At 43.5% G+C, this 27,759-nt stretch overlaps 3 protein-coding genes across 3 annotated transcripts in view; 2 read left to right on the top strand and 1 right to left on the bottom strand.

Annotated features, from left to right (window-relative positions):
- Positions 1-25,973, top strand: part of LOC137170640 (small ribosomal subunit protein bS18m-like) — a 37,136-nt gene extending 11,163 nt beyond the window's left edge. Inside the window, exon 6 of the mRNA XM_067574152.1 lies at positions 25,816-25,973. Within this exon, the coding sequence (XP_067430253.1) occupies positions 25,816-25,892 (77 nt within the window). The 3' untranslated portion in view covers positions 25,893-25,973. The remainder of the gene's footprint in view (positions 1-25,815) is intronic.
- The window catches only part of LOC137170626 (uncharacterized), a 303,513-nt gene that overhangs the window by 244,855 nt on the left and 30,899 nt on the right, over positions 1-27,759 (top strand). The window lies entirely within an intron of this gene.
- The window catches only part of abraxas1 (abraxas 1, BRCA1 A complex subunit), a 49,509-nt gene continuing 48,560 nt past the window's right edge, over positions 26,811-27,759 (bottom strand). Inside the window, exon 9 of the mRNA XM_067574148.1 lies at positions 26,811-27,263. Within this exon, the coding sequence (XP_067430249.1) occupies positions 26,941-27,263 (323 nt within the window). The 3' untranslated portion in view covers positions 26,811-26,940. The remainder of the gene's footprint in view (positions 27,264-27,759) is intronic.

Below are 27,759 nucleotides of genomic sequence, written 5' to 3'. Positions count from 1 at the left end.
GACCCTCTTGTTTTTCGTGTGTTTGTTTCTTTATTATTATTATTAGGGCCTGAGCCCAAAGGGCGAAGACCCTATTGTTTTTCGTGTGTTTGTTTCTTTCTTCTTATTATTATTCTTTATTATTACGCCACTTTAACTCTAAATTTGACCCCCTGAACATGCTCAAAAACTCACCAAATTTGGCACGCACATCAGGAATGGTGAAAAATTTGATAAAATGTAAAAATTAAACCCCAAAGTGCCAAAATGTGCTCTCTAGCGCCACCTATGTATCTAAAACGGCCGCCACGGCCCGTAGGAATGTCGTAGAGAGATCGAACCAAAACTCAATTATTCGTCTCATCAAGACCTACAAATCATACGCTGACACCCCTGACCTAAATCCAACAGGAAATCCGCAATGTCAATTTCAAAGTATGATTTTTTGCCAATTTTGGACCTTGAATAAACGCTATCTCCTCCTAGGGCGTTAATGGTATCGGCTTCAAACTTTAATACATGACTTATCACACTGTGTTGAGCAAAAGTTATTAAAAACTTTGTAATAACTCGAACGGTTTAGATTTAGTAAGCCCTGAAAGTTGGAGTGCGACATTACACCTTACAATGTAAACCAATGGGGAGGCAAATTCTGGGCATGGACTTTGTGCCAAACTGGGGCATCTGGCATCTAAACTATAAGTCCCACCACTTTCAAACCTGTATCAATGGATTCGCGACGAAAATTCCTACAAAAAAATGATATTTTTATGTAGGATTTGGTCAAAGTTATGGGATTTATGAGGATTTTTCACAAGAAGATCAGTTTAAAATCTGTCCTTCCAACTGTGAGGGAGAGAGAGAGAATGGGAGGGGGGGGATGGGTAAAGTAAACATCTACTCCATTTCCAAGGATGCTTTGCGATTTTCACACCTCAGCAGGGAGCAGTCAACATCGGTCCCTCATTGGCGGAGACGCTCCTGCACAGCCATGACATCACCACCCCTTTATAAGCGAGCACGCCCGAAATACACGTCTTTCCCATGTCACTGAGCTCGGGGTAACTCCTGTTCCCCTGTGAGTTAGCTTGACTACCCCACGAACATGTTTTCCCCTCATCGAAGACTCCTCTCGTCGGACGAGACGAGACTTTGCCCGTGTTCACCCGAACACATTCCTGGACCCGAGAGAGACCGCTGCTGCAACCAGCGTCCTCAAATTCCCCCGAGAAAGAGGAAATGAAGTTACTTACATTCCTTTTTTCCGCAGGTTTCACTTCACTCAGCTGGCCGACAGACCCGCTGATTCTCTCCGCTTTAACCTAAATAGCAATTCGGGACTCGGTGCTCCGTTTGGATCTAAACAGAGACCCGGGGTTAGCTGAGAGGCTAGCAGAGGCTAACTGGTTGTGCTTCTTTCGGTCATGCTGCAATTAACGCTCCGCTGCTGCCTGTTCTCCGCTTTAACCTAAATAACAAATCGGGACTCGGTGCTCCGTTTGGATCTAAACAGAGAGCCGGGGTTAGCTGAGTGGCTAGCAGAGGCTAACTGGTTGTGCTTCTTTCGGTCATGCTGCAGTTAACGCTCCGCTGCTGCCTGTTTGCTGCCTGTTCTCCGCTTTAACCTAAATAACAAATCGGGACTCGGTGCTCCGTTTGGATCTAAACAGAGAGCCGGGGTTAGCTGAGAGGCTAGCAGAGGCTAACTGGTTGTGCTTCTTTCGGTCATGCTGCAATTAACGCTCCGCTGCTGCCTGTTCTCCGCTTTAACCTAAATAACAAATCGGGACTCGGTGCTCCGTTTGGATCTAAACAGAGAGCCGGGGTTAGCTGAGAGGCTAGCAGAGGCTAACTGGTTGTGCTTCTTTCGGTCATGCTGCAGTTAACGCTCCGCTGCTGCCTGTTTGCTGCCTGTTAGTTGTGTTCACCACGCTAGACTATTTTGTGTTTGTCCCGCTCGGGACTACTGTGTTTGTGCTGCCGTGAGTGAGAAAGTAAACTGATTTGTCGATCTGAAACCAGACAACGTGCGTTACAGACTGCTGTCCGTACTTGCGCTCTCTGTGGAAAAAGAACCGCTTCTCTCTCTCTCACGATCGTTTTCCCTACTCCCTCTTGTGACTAACACTACACTCACGCGCGCACAGATACACGCACTGACATCGTTTTGCACATCTGATGGTCAGATAACGTCGGACAAAAGTGTCCAACCTGCAAGTGTCCAACCCTGTGCAAAGCTGTTTGTGTTTTGTTTGGTAGAATTAGATTTTAGAATAGCTATTTATTGAATGAAGCATTTGTTAACTTTGTTAATTTTGCTGAGTTTAATTAACACTGTTATATCTTTAAAGAGAAGTTCTTTAGTCATTATTGGTAACATATTGTGAAAAGTGGCTGATTGAAGGAGTCAGAGCTCGAATTCAACCCTTCTTTGTTCACCCTTGAATGATTATCTCTCAGATATTAACATTCTAGGTGAACTCCCATTTATGAGATTACCTTGTTCGGTTATTGGTCCCGGTTTCGGGATGGTGCTTCGTATTTGTTAGTTCATATTAATAATTCTGTTATTTGTTATAATTATTTATTATTGATAATTGATAATTATAGCAAATAATCAACTGTGTTCCTTGCAGATCCTACAGTTGGTGCCTGAATTATTGATTAAGGTTAACAATATTTTGATTTCATAATCCATAATTGTCTGTGAGCAGAGGGGTGGGCTCACAGAGAGACACTGGTTAGTATTATATGTCAAAAGACTCTCACACTGATCATCTCCAAACGTTTTCTTGGTTCCCAGAAGCTTAGCTGACTGCGCCGCCGCCCGCCGTGCGCAAGGGCGCGAAGGCCCGTCCAACGCTGCTTGCAGCTTTAATTATTATTATTATTATTCTTTCTTTCTTGTTACGCCTCTTTAACTCTAAATTTGACCCCCTAAACAGGCTCAAAAACTCACCAAATTTGGCACGCACATCAGGTCTGGTGAAAAATTTGATAAAATGTAAAAGTTAAACCCCAAAGTGCCAAAATGTGCTCTCTAGCGCCACCTATGTATCTAAAACGGCCACCACGGCCCTTAGGAATGTCGTAGAGAGATCGAACCAAAACTCAATTATTCGTCTCATCAAGACCTACAAATCATACGCTGACACCCCTGACCTAAATCCAACAGGAAATCTGCAATGTCAATTTCAAAGTACGATTTTTTGCCAATTTTGGACCTTGAATAAACGCTATCTCCTCCTAGGGCGTTAATGGTATCGGCTTCAAACTTTAATACATGACTTATCACACTGTCTTGAGCAAAAGTTATTAAAAACTTTGTAATAACTCGAACGGTTTAGATTTAGTAAGCCCTGAAAGTTGGAGTGCGACATTACACCTTACAATGTAAAACAATGGGGAGGCAAATTCTGGGCATGGACTTTGTGCCAAACTGGGGCATCTGGCGTCTAAACTATAAGTCCGACCACTTTCAAACCTGTATCAATGGATTCGTGACGAAAATTCCTACAAAAAAATGATATTTTTATGTAGGATTTGGCCAAAGTTATGGGATTTATGAGCATATTTAACAAGTAGAGTTCACTAATATCCTTCTCTGCAGCTGTGAGGGAGAGAGAGAGAATGGGAGGGGGGATGGGTAAAGTAAACATCTACTGCCTGTGACAGAAGCCCTTGGATTGCACAACACTCCACTTAGTGCTTCTACACATGTGACAGCAGTGTTTAATCCTTACTTGTTTTCAAGGAGTACATGTGCTTGAAATGAAAGAAATTAGGAGCATGCTCATAACTTTAGGAGCACACAGAAAAATGTTCATGTAACAGTTTCTTAAAGAAAACCATTCATTATAACATATTTACAATTGATCACATACATATTTAAACTCTGTGTGTGTGTGTTTCTATGTGTGTGTGTGTGTGTGTATGTAAATCACAATTTGCTGTTTTTAGGGGTGTTTGATTATGGCAAAAATTATAATCACAATCATTTTTGTTCAATATTGAGATCATGATTATTTAACATGATTACTTTTTGCCTGTCATCTTCTCCAATTGCTGTTGTTCATACATGCACATATTTTTTCTAACTTGGCTTAGGAGACTATTACACATGTAATCATATGTTGTACTAATGATCAAGACAGACTTGGCTTATATGAGGGAATAACTCAAGAAGAGGGTGGCAGTAATGCACCTAATATGCTGGTTGCCAACCGTTGTTATAAACCAAGTAGGGGAGGGTAAAATATTATTCCTCACAGAGTGGTACATCCTGTCAGCCGAGGGATTTCCTATCTGTGCAGCTGAACACAGTAGTTCTCTACGGACTGTTTTACCGCGATGGTCACGGTGTTTTTTCTGCAGGTTTCCCTTCACTCAGCTGGCCGACACACCCGCTGATTCTCTCCGCTTTAACCTAAATAACAAATCGGGACTCGGTGCTCCGTTTGGATCTAAACAGAGAGCCGGGGTTAGCTGAGAGGCTAGCAGAGGCGAACTGGTTGTGCTTCTTTCGGTCATGCTGCAGTTAACGCTCCGCTGCTGCCTGTTTGCTGCCTGTTAGTTGTGTTCACCACGCTTGACTATTTTATGTTTGTCCCGCTCGGGACTACTGTGTTTGTGCTGCCGTGAGTGAGAAAGTAAACTGATTTGTCGATCTTAAACCAGACAACGTGCGTTACAGACTGCCGTCCATACGTGCGCTCTCTGTGGAAAAAGAACCGCTTCTCTCTCTCTCACGATCGCTTTCCCTCCTCCCTCTCTTGTGACTAACACCATACTCACGCGCGCACAGATACACGCACCGACATCGTTTTGCACATCTGATGGTCAGATAACGTCTGACAAAAGTGTCCAACCTGCAAGTGTCCAATCTTGTGCAAAGCTGTTTGTGTTTTGTTTGGTAGAATTAGATTTTAGATTAGCTATTTATTGAATGAAGCATTTGTTAACTTTGTTAATTTTGCTAAGTTTAATAAACACTGTTATATCTTTAAAGAGAAGTTCTTTAGTCATTATTGGTAACATATTGTGAAAAGTGGCTGATTGAAGGAGTCAGAGCTCGAATTCAACCCTTCTTTGTTCACCCTTGAATGATTATCTCTCAGATATTAACATTCTAGGTGAACTCCCATTTATGAGACTACCTTGCTCGGTTATTGGTCCCGGTTTCGGGGTGGTGCTTGGTATCTGTTAGTTCATATTAATAATTCTGTTAATTGTTATAATTAATTATTATTGATAATTGATAATTATAGCAAATAATTAACTGTGTTCTTCGCAGATCCTACAGTTGGTGCCTGAATTATTGATTAAGGTTAACAATATTTTGATTTCATAATTCATAATTGTCTGTGAACAGAGGGGTGGGCTCACAGAGAGACACTGGTTAGTATTGTGTGTAAAAAGACTCTCACACTGATCATCTCCAAACGTTTTCTTGGTTCCCACAAGCTCAACTGACTGCGCCGCGGCCCGACGTGCGCAAGGGCGCGAAGGCCCGTTCAACGCTGCTTGCAGCTTTAATTAGGGCCTGAGCCCAAAGGGCGAAGACCCTATTGTTTTTCGTGTGTTTGTTTCTTTCTTCTTATTATTATTCTTTATTATTACGCCACTTTAACTCTAAATTTGACCCCCTAAACATGCTCAAAAACTCACCAAATTTGGCACGCACATCAGGAATGGTGAAAAATTTGATAAAATGTAAAAATTAAACCCCAAAGTGCCAAAATGTGCTCTCTAGCGCCACCTATGTATCTAAAACGGCCGCCACGGCCCGTAGGAATGTCGTAGAGAGATCGAACCAAAACTCAATTATTCGTCTCATCAAGACCTACAAATCATACGCTGACACCCCTGACCTAAATCCAACAGGAAATCTGCAATGTCAATTTCAAAGTACGATTTTTTGCCAATTTTGGACCTTGAATAAACGCTATCTCCTCCTAGGGCGTTAATGGTATCGGCTTCAAACTTTAATACATGACTTATCACACTGTGTTGAGCAAAAGTTATTAAAAACTTTGTAATAACTCGAACGGTTTAGATTTAGTAAGCCCTGAAAGTTGGAGTGCGACATTACACCTTACAATGTAAAACAATGGGGAGGCAAATTCTGGGCATGGACTTTGTGCCAAACTGGGGCATCTGGCGTCTAAACTATAAGTCCCACCACTTTCAAACCTGTATCAATGGATTCGCGACGAAAATTCCTACAAAAAAATGTGATTTTTATGTAGGATTTGGCCAAAGTTATGGGATTTATGAGGATTTTTCACAAGATCACTTTGTAATCTTTCCTTCCAACTGTGAGGGAGAGAGAGAGAATGGGAGGGGGGGGGATGGGTAAAGTAAACATCTACTCCATTTCCAAGGATGCTTTGCGATTTTCACACCTCAGCAGGGAGCAGTCAACATCGGTCCCTCATTGGCGGAGACGCTCCTGCACAGCGGAGCGTCCTGAGGACGCAGCCATGACATCACCACCCCTTTATAAGCGCGCACGCCCAAACTACACGTCTTTCCCATGTCACTGAGCTAGGGGTAACTCCTGTTCCCCTGTGAGTTAGCTTGACTACCCTACGAACATGTTTTCCCCTCATCGAAGACTCCCCTCGTCGGACGAGACGAGACTTTGCCCGTGTTCACCCGAACACATTCCTGGAGCCGAGAGAGACCGCTGCTGCAACCAGCGTCCTCAAATTCCCCCGAGAAAGAGGAAATGAAGTTACTTACATTCCTTTTTTCCGCAGGTTTCACTTCACTCAGCTGGCCGACAGACCCGCTGATTCTCTCCGCTTTAACCTAAATAGCAATTCGGGACTCGGTGCTCCGTTTGGATCTAAACAGAGACCCGGGGTTAGCTGAGAGGCTAGCAGAGGCTAACTGGTTGTGCTTCTTTCGGTCATGCTGCAATTAACGCTCCGCTGCTGCCTGTTCTCCGCTTTAACCTAAATAACAAATCGGGACTCGGTGCTCCGTTTGGATCTAAACAGAGAGCCGGGGTTAGCTGAGTGGCTAGCAGAGGCTAACTGGTTGTGCTTCTTTCGGTCATGCTGCAGTTAACGCTCCGCTGCTGCCTGTTTGCTGCCTGTTCTCCGCTTTAACCTAAATAACAAATCGGGACTCGGTGCTCCGTTTGGATCTAAACAGAGAGCCGGGGTTAGCTGAGAGGCTAGCAGAGGCTAACTGGTTGTGCTTCTTTCGGTCATGCTGCAATTAACGCTCCTCTGCTGCCTGTTCTCGGCTTTAACCTAAATAACAAATCGGGACTCGGTGCTCCGTTTGGATCTAAACAGAGAGCCGGGGTTAGCTGAGAGGCTAGCAGAGGCTAACTGGTTGTGCTTCTTTCGGTCATGCTGCAGTTAACGCTCCGCTGCTGCCTGTTTGCTGCCTGTTCTCCGCTTTAACCTAAATAACAAATCGGGACTCGGTGCTCCGTTTGGATCTAAACAGAGAGCCGGGGTTAGCTGAGAGGCTAGCAGAGGCTAACTGGTTGTGCTTCTTTCGGTCATGCTGCAATTAACGCTCCTCTGCTGCCTGTTCTCGGCTTTAACCTAAATAACAAATCGGGACTCGGTGCTCCGTTTGGATCTAAACAGAGAGCCGGGGTTAGCTGAGAGGCTAGCAGAGGCTAACTGGTTGTGCTTCTTTCGGTCATGCTGCAGTTAACGCTCCGCTGCTGCCTGTTTGCTGCCTGTTAGTTGTGTTGACCACGCTAGACTATTTTGTGTTTGTCCCGCTCGGGACTACTGTGTTTGTGCTGCCGTGAGTGAGAAAGTAAACTGATTTGTCGATCTGAAACCAGACAACGTGCGTTACAGACTGCTGTCCGTACTTGCGCTCTCTGTGGAAAAAGAACCGCTTCTCTCTCTCTCACGATCGTTTTCCCTACTCCCTCTTGTGACTAACACTACACTCACGCGCGCACAGATACACGCACCGACATCGTTTTGCACATCTGATGGTCAGATAACGTCGGACAAAAGTGTCCAACCTGCAAGTGTCCAACCCTGTGCAAAGCTGTTTGTGTTTTGTTTGGTAGAATTAGATTTTAGAATAGCTATTTATTGAATGAAGCATTTGTTAACTTTGTTAATTTTGCTGAGTTTAATTAACACTGTTATATCTTTAAAGAGAAGTTCTTTAGTCATTATTGGTAACATATTGTGAAAAGTGGCTGATTGAAGGAGTCAGAGCTCGAATTCAACCCTTCTTTGTTCACCCTTGAATGATTATCTCTCAGATATTAACATTCTAGGTGAACTCCCATTTATGAGATTACCTTGTTCGGTTATTGGTCCCGGTTTCGGGATGGTGCTTCGTATTTGTTAGTTCATATTAATAATTCTGTTATTTGTTATAATTATTTATTATTGATAATTGATAATTATAGCAAATAATCAACTGTGTTCCTTGCAGATCCTACAGTTGGTGCCTGAATTATTGATTAAGGTTAACAATATTTTGATTTCATAATCCATAATTGTCTGTGAGCAGAGGGGTGGGCTCACAGAGAGACACTGGTTAGTATTATGTGTCAAAAGACTCTCACACTGATCATCTCCAAACGTTTTCTTGGTTCCCAGAAGCTTAGCTGACTGCGCCGCCGCCCGCCGTGCGCAAGGGCGCGAAGGCCCGTCCAACGCTGCTTGCAGCTTTAATTAGGGCCTGAGCCCAAAGGGCGAAGACCCTATTGTTTTTCGTGTGTTTGTTTCTTTCTTCTTATTATTATTCTTTATTATTACGCCACTTTAACTCTAAATTTGACCCCCTAAACATGCTCAAAAACTCACCAAATTTGGCACGCACATCAGGAATGGTGAAAAATTTGATAAAATGTAAAAATTAAACCCCAAAGTGCCAAAATCTACTCTCTAGCGCCACCTATGTATCTGAAACGGCCACCACGGCCCGTAGGAATGTCGTAGAGAGATCGAACCAAAACTCAATTATTCGTCTCATCATGACCTACAAATCATACGCTGACACCCCTGACCTAAATCCAACAGGAAATCTGCAATGTCAATTTCAAAGTACGATTTTTTGCCAATTTTGGACCTTGAATAAACGCTATCTCCTCCTAGGGCGTTAATGGTATCGGCTTCAAACTTTAATACATGACTTATCACACTGTCTTGAGCAAAAGTTATTAAAAACTTTGTAATAACTCGAACGGTTTAGATTTAGTAAGCCCTGAAAGTTGGAGTGCGACATTACACCTTACAATGTAAACCAATGGGGAGGCAAATTCTGGGCATGGACTTTGTGCCAAACTGGGGCATCTGGCGTCTAAACTATAAGTCCGACCACTTTCAAACCTGTATCAATGGATTCGCGACGAAAATTCCTACAAAAAAATGATATTTTTATGTAGGATTTGGTCAAAGTTATGGGATTTATGAGGATTTTTCACAAGAAGATCAGTTTAAAATCTGTCCTTCCAACTGTGAGGGAGAGAGAGAGAATGGGAGGGGGGGGATGGGTAAAGTAAACATCTACTCCATTTCCAAGGATGCTTTGCGATTTTCACACCTCAGCAGGGAGCAGTCAACATCGGTCCCTCATTGGCGGAGACGCTCCTGCACAGCCATGACATCACCACCCCTTTATAAGCGAGCACGCCCGAAATACACGTCTTTCCCATGTCACTGAGCTCGGGGTAACTCCTGTTCCCCTGTGAGTTAGCTTGACTACCCCACGAACATGTTTTCCCCTCATCGAAGACTCCCCTCGTCGGACGAGACGAGACTTTGCCCGTGTTCACCCGAACACATTCCTGGAGCCGAGAGAGACCGCTGCTGCAACCAGCGTCCTCAAATTCCCCCGAGAAAGAGGAAATTAAGTTACTTACATTCCTTTTTTCCGCAGGTTTCACTTCACTCAGCTGGCCGACAGACCCGCTGATTCTCTCCGCTTTAACCTAAATAGCAATTCGGGACTCGGTGCTCCGTTTGGATCTAAACAGAGACCCGGGGTTAGCTGAGAGGCTAGCAGAGGCTAACTGGTTGTGCTTCTTTCGGTCATGCTGCAATTAACGCTCCGCTGCTGCCTGTTCTCCGCTTTAACCTAAATAACAAATCGGGACTCGGTGCTCCGTTTGGATCTAAACAGAGAGCCGGGGTTAGCTGAGTGGCTAGCAGAGGCTAACTGGTTGTGCTTCTTTCGGTCATGCTGCAGTTAACGCTCCGCTGCTGCCTGTTTGCTGCCTGTTCTCCGCTTTAACCTAAATAACAAATCGGGACTCGGTGCTCCGTTTGGATCTAAACAGAGAGCCGGGGTTAGCTGAGAGGCTAGCAGAGGCTAACTGGTTGTGCTTCTTTCGGTCATGCTGCAATTAACGCTCCGCTGCTGCCTGTTCTCGGCTTTAACCTAAATAACAAATCGGGACTCGGTGCTCCGTTTGGATCTAAACAGAGAGCCGGGGTTAGCTGAGAGGCTAGCAGAGGCTAACTGGTTGTGCTTCTTTCGGTCATGCTGCAGTTAACGCTCCGCTGCTGCCTGTTTGCTGCCTGTTAGTTGTGTTCACCACGCTAGACTATTTTGTGTTTGTCCCGCTCGGGACTACTGTGTTTGTGCTGCCGTGAGTGAGAAAGTAAACTGATTTGTCGATCTGAAACCAGACAACGTGCGTTACAGACTGCTGTCCGTACTTGCGCTCTCTGTGGAAAAAGAACCGCTTCTCTCTCTCTCACGATCGTTTTCCCTACTCCCTCTTGTGACTAACACTACACTCACGCGCGCACAGATACACGCACCGACATCGTTTTGCACATCTGATGGTCAGATAACGTCGGACAAAAGTGTCCAACCTGCAAGTGTCCAACCCTGTGCAAAGCTGTTTGTGTTTTGTTTGGTAGAATTAGATTTTAGAATAGCTATTTATTGAATGAAGCATTTGTTAACTTTGTTAATTTTGCTGAGTTTAATTAACACTGTTATATCTTTAAAGAGAAGTTCTTTAGTCATTATTGGTAACATATTGTGAAAAGTGGCTGATTGAAGGAGTCAGAGCTCGAATTCAACCCTTCTTTGTTCACCCTTGAATGATTATCTCTCAGATATTAACATTCTAGGTGAACTCCCATTTATGAAATTACCTTGTTCGGTTATTGGTCCCGGTTTCGGGATGGTGCTTCGTATTTGTTAGTTCATATTAATAATTCTGTTATTTGTTATAATTATTTATTATTGATAATTGATAATTATAGCAAATAATCAACTGTGTTCCTTGCAGATCCTACAGTTGGTGCCTGAATTATTGATTAAGGTTAACAATATTTTGATTTCATAATCCATAATTGTCTGTGAGCAGAGGGGTGGGCTCACAGAGAGACACTGGTTAGTATTATGTGTCAAAAGACTCTCACACTGATCATCTCCAAACGTTTTCTTGGTTCCCAGAAGCTTAGCTGACTGCGCCGCCGCCCGCCGTGCGCAAGGGCGCGAAGGCCCGTCCAACGCTGCTTGCAGCTTTAATTATTAGGGCCTGAGCCCAAAGGGCGAAGACCCTATTGTTTTTCGTGTGTTTGTTTCTTTCTTCTTATTATTATTCTTTATTATTACGCCACTTTAACTCTAAATTTGACCCCCTGAACATGCTCAAAAACTCACCAAATTTGGCACGCACATCAGGAATGGTGAAAAATTTGATAAAATGTAAAAATTAAACCCCAAAGTGCCAAAATCTGCTCTCTAGCGCCACCTATGTATCTAAAACGGCCGCCACGGCCCGTAGGAATGTCGTAGAGAGATCGAACCAAAACTCAATTATTCGTCTCATCAAGACCTACAAATCATACGCTGACACCCCTGACCTAAATCCAACAGGAAATCCGCAATGTCAATTTCAAAGTATGATTTTTTGCCAATTTTGGACCTTGAATAAACGCTATCTCCTCCTAGGGCGTTAATGGTATCGGCTTCAAACTTTAATACATGACTTATCACACTGTGTTGAGCAAAAGTTATTAAAAACTTTGTAATAACTCGAACGGTTTAGATTTAGTAAGCCCTGAAAGTTGGAGTGCGACATTACACCTTACAATGTAAACCAATGGGGAGGCAAATTCTGGGCATGGACTTTGTGCCAAACTGGGGCATCTGGCGTCTAAACTATAAGTCCCACCACTTTCAAACCTGTATCAATGGATTCGCGACGAAAATTCCTACAAAAAAATGATATTTTTATGTAGGATTTGGTCAAAGTTATGGGATTTATGAGGATTTTTCACAAGAAGATCAGTTTAAAATCTGTCCTTCCAACTGTGAGGGAGAGAGAGAGAATGGGAGGGGGGGGGATGGGTAAAGTAAACATCTACTCCATTTCCAAGGATGCTTTGCGATTTTCACACCTCAGCAGGGAGCAGTCAACATCGGTCCCTCATTGGCGGAGACGCTCCTGCACAGCCATGACATCACCACCCCTTTATAAGCGAGCACGCCCGAAATACACGTCTTTCCCATGTCACTGAGCTCGGGGTAACTCCTGTTCCCCTGTGAGTTAGCTTGACTACCCCACGAACATATTTTCCCCTCATCGAAGACTCCCCTCGTCGGACGAGACGAGACTTTGCCCGTGTTCACCCGAACACATTCCTGGAGCCGAGAGAGACCGCTGCTGCAACCAGCGTCCTCAAATTCCCCCGAGAAAGAGGAAATGAAGTTACTTACATTCCTTTTTTCCGCAGGTTTCACTTCACTCAGCTGGCCGACAGACCCGCTGATTCTCTCCGCTTTAACCTAAATAGCAATTCGGGACTCGGTGCTCCGTTTGGATCTAAACAGAGACCCGGGGTTAGCTGAGAGGCTAGCAGAGGCTAACTGGTTGTGCTTCTTTCGGTCATGCTGCAATTAACGCTCCGCTGCTGCCTGTTCTCCGCTTTAACCTAAATAACAAATCGGGACTCGGTGCTCCGTTTGGATCTAAACAGAGAGCCGGGGTTAGCTGAGTGGCTAGCAGAGGCTAACTGGTTGTGCTTCTTTCGGTCATGCTGCAGTTAACGCTCCGCTGCTGCCTGTTTGCTGCCTGTTCTCCGCTTTAACCTAAATAACAAATCGGGACTCGGTGCTCCGTTTGGATCTAAACAGAGAGCCGGGGTTAGCTGAGAGGCTAGCAGAGGCTAACTGGTTGTGCTTCTTTCGGTCATGCTGCAATTAACGCTCCGCTGCTGCCTGTTCTCCGCTTTAACCTAAATAACAAATCGGGACTCGGTGCTCCGTTTGGATCTAAACAGAGAGCCGGGGTTAGCTGAGAGGCTAGCAGAGGCTAACTGGTTGTGCTTCTTTCGGTCATGCTGCAGTTAACGCTCCGCTGCTGCCTGTTTGCTGCCTGTTAGTTGTGTTCACCACGCTAGACTATTTTGTGTTTGTCCCGCTCGGGACTACTGTGTTTGTGCTGCCGTGAGTGAGAAAGTAAACTGATTTGTCGATCTGAAACCAGACAACGTGCGTTACAGACTGCTGTCCGTACTTGCGCTCTCTGTGGAAAAAGAACCGCTTCTCTCTCTCTCACGATCGTTTTCCCTCCTCCCTCTTGTGACTAACACTACACTCACGCGCGCACAGATACACGCACCGACATCGTTTTGCACATCTGATGGTCAGATAATGTCGGACAAAAGTGTCCAACCTGCAAGTGTCCAACCCTGTGCAAAGCTGTTTGTGTTTTGTTTGGTAGAATTAGATTTTAGAATAGCTATTTATTGAATGAAGCATTTGTTAACTTTGTTAATTTTGCTGAGTTTAATTAACACTGTTATATCTTTAAAGAGAAGTTCTTTAGTCATTATTGGTAACATATTGTGAAAAGTGGCTGATTGAAGGAGTCAGAGCTCGAATTCAACCCTTCTTTGTTCACCCTTGAATGATTATCTCTCAGATATTAACATTCTAGGTGAACTCCCATTTATGAGATTACCTTGTTCGGTTATTGGTCCCGGTTTCGGGATGGTGCTTCGTATTTGTTAGTTCATATTAATAATTCTGTTATTTGTTATAATTATTTATTATTGATAATTGATAATTATAGCAAATAATCAACTGTGTTCCTTGCAGATCCTACAGTTGGTGCCTGAATTATTGATTAAGGTTAACAATATTTTGATTTCATAATCCATAATTGTCTGTGAGCAGAGGGGTGGGCTCACAGAGAGACACTGGTTAGTATTATGTGTCAAAAGACTCTCACACTGATCATCTCCAAACGTTTTCTTGGTTCCCAGAAGCTTAGCTGACTGCGCCGCCGCCCGCCGTGCGCAAGGGCGCGAAGGCCCGTCCAACGCTGCTTGCAGCTTTAATTAGGGCCTGAGCCCAAAGGGCGAAGACCCTATTGTTTTTCGTGTGTTTGTTTCTTTCTTATTAGGGCCTGAGCCCAAAGGGCGAAGACCCTATTGTTTTTCGTGTGTTTGTTTCTTTCTTATTATTATTATTCTTTCTTGTTACGCCACTTTAACTCTAAATTTGACCCCCTGAACATGCTCAAAAACTCACCAAATTTGGCACGCACATCAGGAATGGTGAAAAATTTGATAAAATGTAAAAATTAAACCCCAAAGTGCCAACATGTGCTCTCTAGCGCCACCTATGTATCTAAAACGGCCGCCACGGCCCGTAGGAATGTCGTAGAGAGATCGAACCAAAACTCAATTATTCGTCTCATCAAGACCTACAAATCATACGCTGACACCCCTGACCTAAATCCAACAGGAAATCCGCAATGTCAATTTCAAAGTATGATTTTTTGCCAATTTTGGACCTTGAATAAACGCTATCTCCTCCTAGGGCGTTAATGGTATCGGCTTCAAACTTTAATACATGACTTATCACACTGTGTTGAGCAAAAGTTATTAAAAACTTTGTAATAACTCGAACGGTTTAGATTTAGTAAGCCCTGAAAGTTGGAGTGCGACATTACACCTTACAATGTAAACCAATGGGGAGGCAAATTCTGGGCATGGACTTTGTGCCAAACTGGGGCATCTGGCGTCTAAACTATAAGTCCCACCACTTTCAAACCTGTATCAATGGATTCGCGACGAAAATTCCTACAAAAAAATGTGATTTTTATGTAGGATTTGGTCAAAGTTATGGGATTTATGAGGATTTTTCACAAGAAGATCAGTTTAAAATCTGTCCTTCCAACTGTGAGGGAGAGAGAGAGAATGGGAGGGGGGGGATGGGTAAAGTAAACATCTACTCCATTTCCAAGGATGCTTTGCGATTTTCACACCTCAGCAGGGAGCAGTCAACATCGGTCCCTCATTGGCGGAGACGCTCCTGCACAGCCATGACATCACCACCCCTTTATAAGCGAGCACGCCCGAAATACACGTCTTTCCCATGTCACTGAGCTCGGGGTAACTCCTGTTCCCCTGTGAGTTAGCTTGACTACCCCACGAACATGTTTTCCCCTCATCGAAGACTCCCCTCGTCGGACGAGACGAGACTTTGCCCGTGTTCACCCGAACACATTCCTGGAGCCGAGAGAGACCGCTGCTGCAACCAGCGTCCTCAAATTCCCCCGAGAAAGAGGAAATGAAGTTACTTACATTCCTTTTTTCCGCAGGTTTCACTTCACTCAGCTGGCCGACAGACCCGCTGATTCTCTCCGCTTTAACCTAAATAGCAATTCGGGACTCGGTGCTCCGTTTGGATCTAAACAGAGACCCGGGGTTAGCTGAGAGGCTAGCAGAGGCTAACTGGTTGTGCTTCTTTCGGTCATGCTGCAATTAACGCTCCGCTGCTGCCTGTTCTCCGCTTTAACCTAAATAACAAATCGGGACTCGGTGCTCCGTTTGGATCTAAACAGAGAGCCGGGGTTAGCTGAGTGGCTAGCAGAGGCTAACTGGTTGTGCTTCTTTCGGTCATGCTGCAGTTAACGCTCCGCTGCTGCCTGTTTGCTGCCTGTTCTCCGCTTTAACCTAAATAACAAATCGGGACTCGGTGCTCCGTTTGGATCTAAACAGAGAGCCGGGGTTAGCTGAGTGGCTAGCAGAGGCTAACTGGTTGTGCTTCTTTCGGTCATGCTGCAGTTAACGCTCCGCTGCTGCCTGTTTGCTGCCTGTTAGTTGTGTTCACCACGCTAGACTATTTTGTGTTTGTCCCGCTCGGGACTACTGTGTTTGTGCTGCCGTGAGTGAGAAAGTAAACTGATTTGTCGATCTGAAACCAGACAACGTGCGTTACAGACTGCCGTCCGTACGTGCGCTCTCTGTGGAAAAAGAACCGCTTCTCTCTCTCTCACGATCGCTTTCCCTCCTCCCTCTCTTGTGACTAACACCACACTCACGCGCGCACAGATACACGCACCGACATCGTTTTGCACATCTCATGGTCAGATAACGTCGGACAAAAGTGTCCAACCTGCAAGTGTCCAACCCTGTTCAAAGCTGTTTGTGTTTTGTTTGGTAGAATTAGATTTTAGAATAGCTATTTATTGAATGAAGCATTTGTTAACTTTGTTAATTTTGCTAAGTTTCATAAACACTGTTATATCTTTAAAGACAAGTTTTTTTGTCATTATTGTGTGTAACATATTGTGAAAAGTGGCTGATTGAAGGAGTCAGAGCTCGAATTCAACCCTTCTTTGTTCACCCTTCAATGTTGATATCTCTCAGATATTAACATTCTAGGTGAACTCCCATTTCTGAGATTACCTTGTTCGGTTATTAGTCCCGGTTTCGGGGTGGTGCTTCGTATTTGTTAGTTCATATTAATAATTCTATTAATTGTTATAATTATTTATTATTGATAATTGATAATTATAGCAAATAATCAACTGTGTTCCTCGCAGATCCTACAGTTGGTGCCTGAATTATTAATTAAGGTTAACAATATTTTGATTTCATAATTCATAAATGTCTGTGAACAGAGGGGTGGGCTCACAGAGAGACACTGGTTAGTATTGTGTGTCAAAAGACTCTCACACTGATCATCTCCAAACGTTTTCTTGGTTCCCAGAAGCTTAGGTGACTGCGCCGCCGCCTGCTGTGCGCAAGGGCGCGAAGGCCCGTCCAACGCTGCTTGCAGCTTTAATTAGGGCCTGAGCCCAAAGGGCGAAGACCCTCTTGTTTTTCGTGCGTTTGTTTCTTTATTATTATTATTATTATTCTTTCTTTCTTGTTACGCCACTTTAACTCTAAATTTGACCCCCTAAACATGCTCAAAAACTCACCAAATTTGGCACGCACATCAGGAATGGTGAAAAATTTGATAAAATGTAAAAATTAAACCCCAAAGTTCCAAAATGTGCTCTCTAGCGCCACCTATGTATCTAAAACGGCCGCCACGGCCCGTAGGAATGTCGTAGAGAGATCGAACCAAAACCCAATTATTCGTCTCATCAAGACCTACAAATCATACGCTGACACCCCTGACCTAAATCCAACAGGAAATCCGCAATGTCCATTTCAAAGTATGATTTTTTGCCAATTTTGGACCTTGAATAAACGCTATCTCCTCTTAGGGCGTTAATGGTATCGGCTTCAAACTTGAATACATGACTTATCACACTGTGTTGAGCAAAAGTTATTAAAAACTTTGTAATAACTCGAACGGTTTAGATTTAGTAAGCCCTGAAAGTTGGAGTGCGACATTACACCTTACAATGTAAACCAATGGGGAGGCAAATTCTGGGCATGGACTTTGTGCCAAACTGGGGCATCTGGCGTCTAAACTATAAGTCCCACCACTTTCAAACCTGTATCAATGGATTCGCGACGAAAATTCCTACAAAAAAATGATATTTTTATGTAGGATTTGGCCAAAGTTATGGGATTTATGAGCATATTTCACAAGTAGAGTACACTAAAATCTTCTCTGCAGCTGTGAGGGAGAGAGAGAGAATGGGAGGGGGGGGATGGGTAAAGTAAACATCTACTGCCTGTGACAGAAGCCCTTGGACTGCAGCAGTGACAGCAGTGTTCAATCCTTACTTTTTTTCAAGGAGTACATGTGCTCCTAAATGACAGAAATTAGGAGCATACATATAACTTTAGGAGCACACTGAAAAATGTTCAAGTAAGAGTTTCTTAAAGAAAACAATTCATTACATACATATTTACAATTTATCACATACATATTTAAACTGTGTGTGTGTGTGTGTGTGTGTGTGTGTGTGTGTGTGTGCGTGTGTATGTAAATCACAATTTGCTGTTTTTAGGGGTGCTTGATTATGGCAAAAAATATAATCACGATCATTTTTTTTCAATATTGAGATCATGATTATTTAACATGATTACTTTTTGACTGTCATCTTCTCCAATTGCTGTTGTTCATACATGCACATATTTTTTCTAACTTGGCTGAGGGGACTATTACATATGTGATCATATATTGTACTAATGATCAAGAAAGACTATAGCTGATATGAGGGAAAAACTCAGGGAGAGGGTGGCAGTAATGCACCCAATATGCTGGTTGCCAACCGTTGTTGCCAACCAAAAAGGCGAGGGTAAAATATTTTTCCTCATCGAGTGGTACATCCTGTCAGCCGAGGGATTTCCTATCTGTGCAGCTGAACACGGTAGTTCTCTACGGACTGTTTTACCGTGATGGTCACGGTGTTTTTTCCGCAGGTTTCACTTCACTCAGCTGGCCGACAGATCCGCTGATTCTCTGCGCTTTAACTTAAATAACAAATCGGGAGTTGGTGCTTCGTTTGGATCTAAACAGAGAGTCGGGGTTAGCTGAGAGGCTAGCAGAGGCGAACTGGTTGTGCTTCTTTCGGTCATGCTGCAGTTAACGCTCCGCTGCTGCCTGTTCTCCGCTTTAACCTAAATAACAAATCGGGACTCAGTGCTCCGTTTGGATCTAAACAGAGAGCCAGGGTTAGCTGAGAGGCTAGCAGAGGCGAACTGGTTGTGCTTCTTTCGGTCATGCTGCAGTTAACGCTCCGCTGCTGCCTGTTTGCTGCCTGTTAGTTGTGTTCACCACGCTAGACTATTTTGTGTTTGTCCCGCTCGGGACTACTGTGTTTGTGCTGCCGTGAGTGAGAAAGTAAACTGATTTGTCGATCTGAAACCAGACAACGTGCGTTACAGACTGCTGTCCGTACTTGCGCTCTCTGTGGAAAAAGAACCGCTTCTCTCTCTCTCACGATCGTTTTCCCTACTCCCTCTTGTGACTAACACTACACTCACGCGCGCACAGATACACGCACCGACATCGTTTTGCACATCTGATGGTCAGATAACGTCGGACAAAAGTGTCCAACCTGCAAGTGTCCAACCCTGTGCAAAGCTGTTTGTGTTTTGTTTGGTAGAATTAGATTTTAGAATAGCTATTTATTGAATGAAGCATTTGTTAACTTTGTTAATTTTGCTGAGTTTCATTAACACTGTTATATCTTTAAAGACAAGTTCTTTTGTCATTATTGGTAACATATTGTGAAAAGTGGCTGATTGAAGGAGTCAGAGCTCGAATTCAACCCTTCTTTGTTCACCCTTGAATGATTATCTCTCAGATATTAACATTCTAGGTGAACTCCCATTTATGAGATTACCTTGTTCGGTTATTGGTCCCGGTTTCGGGATGGTGCTTCGTATTTGTTAGTTCATATTAATAATTCTGTTATTTGTTATAATTATTTATTATTGATAATTGATAATTATAGCAAATAATCAACTGTGTTCCTTGCAGATCCTACAGTTGGTGCCTGAATTATTGATTAAGGTTAACAATATTTTGATTTCATAATCCATAATTGTCTGTGAGCAGAGGGGTGGGCTCACAGAGAGACACTGGTTAGTATTATGTGTCAAAAGACTCTCACACTGATCATCTCCAAACGTTTTCTTGGTTCCCAGAAGCTCAGCTGACTGCGCCGCCGCCCGCCGTGCGCAAGGGCGCGAAGGCCCGTCCAACGCTGCTTGCAGCTTTAATTATTATTATTCTTTCTTGTTACGCCACTTTAACTCTAAATTTGACCCCCTGAACATGCTCAAAAACTCACCAAATTTGGCACGCACATCAGGAATGGTGAAAAATTTGATAAAATGTAAAAATTAAACCCCAAAGTGCCAAAATGTGCTCTCTAGCGCCACCTATGTATCTAAAATGGCCACCACGGGCCGTAGGAATGTCGTAGAGAGATCGAACCAAAACTCAATTATTCGTCTCATCAAGACCTACAAATCATACGCTGACACCCCTGACCTAAATCCAACAGGAAATCTGCAATGTCAATTTCAAAGTACGATTTTTTGCCAATTTTGGACCTTGAATAAACGCTATCTCCTCCTAGGGCGTTAATGGTATCGGCTTCAAACTTTAATACATGACTTATCACACTGTGTTGAGCAAAAGTTATTAAAAACTTTGTAATAACTCGAACGGTTTAGATTTAGTAAGCCCTGAAAGTTGGAGTGCGACATTACACCTTACAATGTAAACCAATGGGGAGGCAAATTCTGGGCATGGACTTTGTGCCAAACTGGGGCATCTGGCGTCTAAACTATAAGTCCCACCACTTTCAAACGTGTATCAATGGATTCGCGACGAAAATTCCTACAAAAAAATGATATTTTTATGTAGGATGTGGCCAAAGTTATGGGATTTATGAGGATTTTTCACAAAATCACTTTGTAATCTTTCCTTCCAACTGTGAGGGAGAGAGAGAGAATGGGAGGGGGGTGGATGGGTAAAGTAAACATCTACTCCATTTCCAAGGATGCTTTGCGATTTTCACACCTCAGCAGGGAGCAGTCAACATCGGTCCCTCATTGGCGGAGACGCTCCTGCACAGCCATGACATCACCACCCCTTTATAAGCGAGCACGCCCGAAATACACGTCTTTCCCATGTCACTGAGCTAGGGGTAACTCCTGTTCCCCTGTGAGTTAGCTTGACTACCCTACGAACATGTTTTCCCCTCATCGAAGACTCCCCTCGTCGGACGAGATGAGACTTTGCCCGTGTTCACCCGAACACATTCCTGGACCCGAGAGAGACCGCTGCTGCAACCAGCGTCCTCAAATTCCCCAGAGAAAGAGGAAATGAAGTTACTTCGGGATAACGTGGACCGCCTCTGCCCTGCGCGTCTTCGCCGAGTCGTCTCTGCTGTTCTCTCCGCCACTCCACTCAGAGCCAGCTGCTGTGTTTTCGCCGACCTGTTTTACCTTGATGGTCACGGTGTTTTTTCCGCAGGTTTCACTTCACTCAGCTGGCCGACAGACCCGCTGATTCTCTCCGCTTTAACCTAAATAGCAATTCGGGACTCGGTGCTCCGTTTGGATCTAAACAGAGACCCGGGGTTAGCTGAGAGGCTAGCAGAGGCTAACTGGATGTGCTTCTTTCGGTCATGCTGCAATTAACGCTCCGCTGCTGCCTGTTCTCCGCTTTAACCTAAATAACAAATCGGGACTCGGTGCTCCGTTTGGATCTGAACAGAGAGCCGGGGTTAGCTGAGAGGCTAGCAGAGGCTAACTGGTTGTGCTTCTTTCGGTCATGCTGCAGTTAACGCTCCGCTGCTGCCTGTTTGCTGCCTGTTCTCCGCTTTAACCTAAATAACAAATCGGGACTCGGTGCTCCGTTTGGATCTAAACAGAGAGCCGGGGTTAGCTGAGAGGCTAGCAGAGGCTAACTGGTTGTGCTTCTTTCGGTCATGCTGCAGTTAACGCTCCGCTGCTGCCTGTTTGCTGCCTGTTAGTTGTGTTCACCACGCTAGACTATTTTGTGTTTGTCCCGCTCGGGACTACTGTGTTTGTGCTGCCGTGAGTGAGAAAGTAAACTGATTTGTCGATCTGAAACCAGACAACGTGCGTTACAGACTGCTGTCCGTACTTGCGCTCTCTGTGGAAAAAGAACCGCTTCTCTCTCTCTCACGATCGTTTTCCCTCCTCCCTCTCTTGTGACTAACACTACACTCACGCGCGCACAGATACACGCACCGACATCGTTTTGCACATCTGATGGTCAGATAACGTCGGACAAAAGTGTCCAACCTGCAAGTGTCCAACCCTGTGCAAAGCTGTTTGTGTTTTGTTTGGTAGAATTAGATTTTAGAATAGCTATTTATTGAATGAAGCATTTGTTAACTTTGTTAATTTTGCTGAGTTTAATTAACACTGTTATATCTTTAAAGAGAAGTTCTTTAGTCATTATTGGTAACATATTGTGAAAAGTGGCTGATTGAAGGAGTCAGAGCTTGAATTCAACCCTTCTTTGTTCACTCTTGAATGATTATCTCTCAGATATTAACATTCTAGGTGAACTCCCATTTATGAGACTACCTTGCTCGGTTATTGGTCCCGGTTTCGGGGTGGTGCTTCGTGTCTGTTAGTTCATATTAATAATTCTGTTAATTGTTATAATTAATTATTATTGATAATTGATAATTATAGCAAATAATTGACTGTGTTCTTCGCAGATCCTACAGTTGGTACCTGAATTATTGATTAAGGTTAACAATATTTTGATTTCATACTCCATAATTATCTGTGATAAACAGAGGGGTGGGCTCACAGAGAGACACTGTTTAGTATTGTGTGTAAAAAGACTCTCACACTGATCATCTCCAAACGTTTTCTTGGTTCCCACAAGCTCAACTGACTGCGCCGCGGCCCGACGTGCGTAAGGGCGCGAAGGCCCGTTCAACGCTGCTTGCAGCTTTAATTATTATTATTCTTTCTTTCTTGTTACGCCTCTTTAACTCTAAATTTGACCCCCTAAACATGCTCAAAAACTCACCAAATTTGGCACGCACATCAGGAATGGTGAAAAATTTGATAAAATGTAAAAATTAAACCCCAAAGTGCCAAAATGTGCTCTCTAGCGCCACCTATGTATCTAAAACGGCCACCACGGCCCTTAGGAATGTCGTAGAGAGATCGAACCAAAACTCAATTATTCGTCTCATCAAGACCTACAAATCATACGCTGACACCCCTGACCTAAATCCAACAGGAAATCTGCAATGTCAATTTCAAAGTACGATTTTTTGCCAATTTTGGACCTTGAATAAACGCTATCTCCTCCTAGGGCGTTAATGGTATCGGTTTCAAACTTTAATACATGACCTATCACACTGTGTTGAGCAAAAGTTATTAAAAACTTTGTAATAACTCGAACGGTTTAGATTTAGTAAGCCCTGAAAGTTGGAGTGCGACATTACACCTTACAATGTAAACCAATGGGGAGGCAAATTCTGGGCATGGACTTTGTGCCAAACTGGGGCATCTGGCGTCTAAACTATAAGTCCGACGACTTTCAAACCTGTATCAATGGATTCGTGACGAAAATTCCTACAAAAAAATGATATTTTTATGTAGGATTTGGCCAAAGTTATGGGATTTATGAGCATTTTTCACAAGTAGAGTACACTAATATCCTTCTCTGCAGCTGTGAGGGAGAGAGAGAGAATGGGAGGGGGGGATGGGTAAAGTAAACATCTACTGCCTGTGACAGAAGCCCTTGGACTGCAGCAGTGACAGCAGTGTGCAATCCTTACTTTTTTTCAAGGAGTACATGTGCTCCTAAATGACAGAAATTAGGAGCATACATATAACTTTAGAGCACACTGAAAAATGTTCAAGTAAGAGTTTCTTAAAGAAAACAATTCATTACATACATATTTACAATTTATCACATACATATTTAAACTCTGTGTGTGTGTGTGTGTGTGTGTGTGTGTGTGTGTGTGTGTGTGTAAATCACAATTTGCTGTTTTTAGGGGTGCTTGATTATGGCAAAAATTATAATCACAATCATTTTTGTTCAATATTGAGATCATGATTATTTAACATGATTACTTTTTGACTGTCATCTTCTCCAATTGCTGTTGTTCATACATGCACATATTTTTTCTAACTTGGCTGAGGAGACTATTACATATGTAATCATATATTGTAGTAATGATTAAGAAAAACTATAGCCTATATGAGGGAAAAACTCAGGAAGGCTGGAGTTCCGGAGCTCCGTATTAAAACTGTAATGGACCTGCCATGAGGGTGGAGCAAACTCCATTTCCAAGGATGCTTTGCGATTTTCACACCTCAGCAGGGAGCAGTCAACATCGGTCCCTCATTGGCGGAGACGCTCCTGCACAGCGGAGCGTCCTGAGGACGCAGCCATGACATCACCACCCCTTTATAAGCGAGCACGCCCAAAATACACGTCTTTCCCATGTCACTGAGCTAGGGGTAAGTCCTGTTCCCCTGTGAGTTAGCTTGACTACCCTACGAACATGTTTTCCCCTCATCGAAGACTCCCCTCGTCGGACGAGACGAGACTTTGCCCGTGTTCACCCGAACACATTCCTGGACCCGAGAGAGACCGCTGCTGCAACCAGCGTCCTCAAATTCCCCTGAGAAAGAGGAAATGAAGTTACTTCGGGATAACGTGGACCGGCTCTGCCCTGCGCCTCTTCGCCGAGTCGTCTCTGCTGTTCTCTCCGCCACTCCACTCAGAGCCAGCTGCCGTGTTTTCGCCGACCTGTTTTACCTTGATGGTCACGGTGTTTTTTCCGCAGGTTTCACTTCACTCAGCTGTCCGACACACCCGCTGATTCTCTCCGCTTTAACCTAAATAGCAATTCGGGACTCGGTGCTCCGTTTGGATCTAAACAGAGACCCGGGGTTAGCTGAGAGGCTAGCAGAGGCTAACTGGTTGTGCTTCTTTCGGTCATGCTGCAATTAACGCTCCGCTGCTGCCTCTTCTCCGCTTTAACCTAAATAACAAATCGGGACTCGGTGCTCCGTTTGGATCTAAACAGAGAGCCGGGGTTAGCTGAGAGGCTAGCAGAGGCTAACTGGTTGTGCTTCTTTCGGTCATGCTGCAGTTAACGCTCCGCTGCTGCCTGTTTGCTGCCTGTTAGTTGTGTTCACCACGCTAGACTATTTTGTGTTTGTCCCGCTCGGGACTACTGTGTTTGTGCTGCCGTGAGTGAGAAAGTAAACTGATTTGTCGATCTGAAACCAGACAACGTGCGTTACAGACTGCCGTCCGTACGTGCGCTCTCTGTGGAAAAAGAACCGCTTCTCTCTCTCTCACGATCGCTTTCCCTCCTCCCTCTCTTGTGACTAACACCACACTCACGCGCGCACAGATACACGCACCGACATCGTTTTGCACATCTCATGGTCAGATAACGTCGGACAAAAGTGTCCAACCTGCAAGTGTCCAACCCTGTTCAAAGCTGTTTGTGTTTTGTTTGGTAGAATTAGATTTTAGAATAGCTATTTATTGAATGAAGCATTTGTTAACTTTGTTAATTTTGCTAAGTTTCATAAACACTGTTATATCTTTAAAGACAAGTTTTTTTGTCATTATTGTGTGTAACATATTGTGAAAAGTGGCTGATTGAAGGAGTCAGAGCTCGAATTCAACCCTTCTTTGTTCACCCTTCAATGTTGATATCTCTCAGATATTAACATTCTAGGTGAACTCCCATTTATGAGATTACCTTGTTCGGTTATTAGTCCCGGTTTCGGGGTGGTGCTTCGTATTTGTTAGTTCATATTAATAATTCTATTAATTGTTATAATTATTTATTATTGATAATTGATAATTATAGCAAATAATCAACTGTGTTCCTCGCAGATCCTACAGTTGGTGCCTGAATTATTAATTAAGGTTAACAATATTTTGATTTCATAATTCATAAATGTCTGTGAAGAGAGGGGTGGGCTCACAGAGAGACACTGGTTAGTATTGTGTGTCAAAAGACTCTCACACTGATCATCTCCAAACGTTTTCTTGGTTCCCAGAAGCTTAGGTGACTGCGCCGCCGCCCGCTGTGCGCAAGGGCGCGAAGGCCCGTCCAACGCTGCTTGCAGCTTTAATTACAATTATTATTATAATTATATTTAATTTAATTATTTCTCCGTCCAGGTTTCATGTCGGTGACTCACAAGCATCCGCAGTTTATGAAGGACCCCAACATCTGCGGCGTCAGACATCTGGATTAGTGGATCAATGTGTGAAACTCGTCTCCTGTGTTGAAACTGTAATAATTATTATTATTTGTTAATTAAAGCCTCTGATTCTGAGCTGTCGGTGTTTTTCATTCACCTGCAGTTAAACACAAGAAAAGAAAAAAGTTGCTGCTAATCCTCCAATTAAACAAAACAATCAAAAAAAACATGAATAAATGGGTGTTTAGTTGCGCCATTTACCTTTTTTTGGAGCCTACAGATACAGATATTCAATCAACTGTCACTTATGTTGATGAAAAACAGCAAATTCTCACATTTAAGAAGCTGAAACGAGATAATTTTTGTTATTTTTGCTTGAAAAATGAGGAGTAATTAACAGAATATTAACAGATTAATTTACTGTGTATTCACTAATCCTTGCAACTCTTCTGTTTTTTAAATATCTACGTATATAAATGTGTTTTAGTTCAGTACGGTGGATGTAATCATGTCTCTCTGGAGCCTGGACGGTCAGGACCCTCACAGGGGATGAAAGAGGATTGTTCAGGTAGAAAATATTTAAAAAAAAAAACAAAATTCTGTTTCACAAAATAAAGTTTGTTTTCCTCAAATCTTATTTTGAAAAATACTTTTCTTGTGAAATTCTTTAGTCAGTTTAAGTTTAAAATAATTCAAACTAAATAATTGTAGAAAGCAGAATCATTCAGTTGTCATAACAACAGTTTGGAAACCAGATGTGATTCAATCTAATTTAAATATTAAGTTATTTTGTAAATTTACTTAAACATTCTGGTCATGAACCAGCTGACTGAATAAACCTGAACTTTAGCAGGTTCTGGTCTGAAGATGTGTTGCTATGACAACAGCTCCAGATCAATTGTAAACTGTCTTTGAGAAACTGAATAATCCAGATAAATTATAGATTATTACTGAACAAATGACTGCAACACATTATTTAAACAAAAGATCTTTATCAGTAAATATTTTAAACAACAATAAACTTCCGCTGTTTATTTTAACTTAACGGATTAAAAAACAAGATGGCGTCCAGTTTCCATCAATAACAAACGTATTTTCCACATCAGGATCTGCTTTTCCTGCGTTTCCTCTCCCTGCCCGGCGGAGTTTCTTTCAACCTTTTCCTACAGTGAGTCGCGCTGCCGGGACGCGGCGGCGGGGAGGAGGAGGAGGAGGAGGAGGAGGAGGGCGTTTCCTGAGCGGCTGGAGTTTCAGGGTCGGTCGTGTTCGTCGTCGTCGTCTCGGTGACGCAGGAGACGTCCGGTACAGGAAACGCCTCCACGGTTAAAGTCTGAGTGCGGAAGAGAGGCGAGCAGGCGAACAGAGCTCGGACGGCTTCGTGCAGCCGAAGGTTGTTCTTCTGCTCGGCTGGACGAGAATCTGCGTCTGAAGACAGAAAACAAGTTGAAAAGATCAGATTTAAAACATTATTAAAATGTTAATTAGTAGTAAAACATTTCCTGCATGTTGTCACGTGTGAACGGGAGCAGGGATCAATATATTCAGGGAAATATGTAAAGGGTAACGTCCGTCTGATGAGAGACGCCGTCACGTGGAGCGAGCGAACCAATCACAAGACCTGACGCGTTGCTGACGTACTTGCGAGTCTGTTTTCAACATGGCGGCCGCATCATAAACTCTCTCATACTTCAGCTAAACAGGAAACACTAAAAATATGTTTCTGGAAACATGTGAGGTGAGAAATAGACACAGTAACATAATATTGATCCATATTTGATCAGGTCTGTCTAGAGGGCATCTGTAAGTGTTGCAATGCTGCCATCTGCTGGACGTGACGTGTTACTGACTGCAGCTGCACGTGTGAACAGTGAGAAAGGTTTTCCCAGTAATTTACTGGGAACTATGTGTGAAAGAGGCTTTT

The sequence above is a fragment of the Thunnus thynnus genome, chromosome 19 (assembly GCF_963924715.1).
Source record: "Thunnus thynnus chromosome 19, fThuThy2.1, whole genome shotgun sequence".
In the NCBI taxonomy this organism is placed as follows: Eukaryota; Metazoa; Chordata; class Actinopteri; order Scombriformes; family Scombridae; genus Thunnus; species Thunnus thynnus.
Note: the sequence above shows the minus strand (reverse complement) of the source record. Positions and strands in the feature narration are given on the sequence as shown.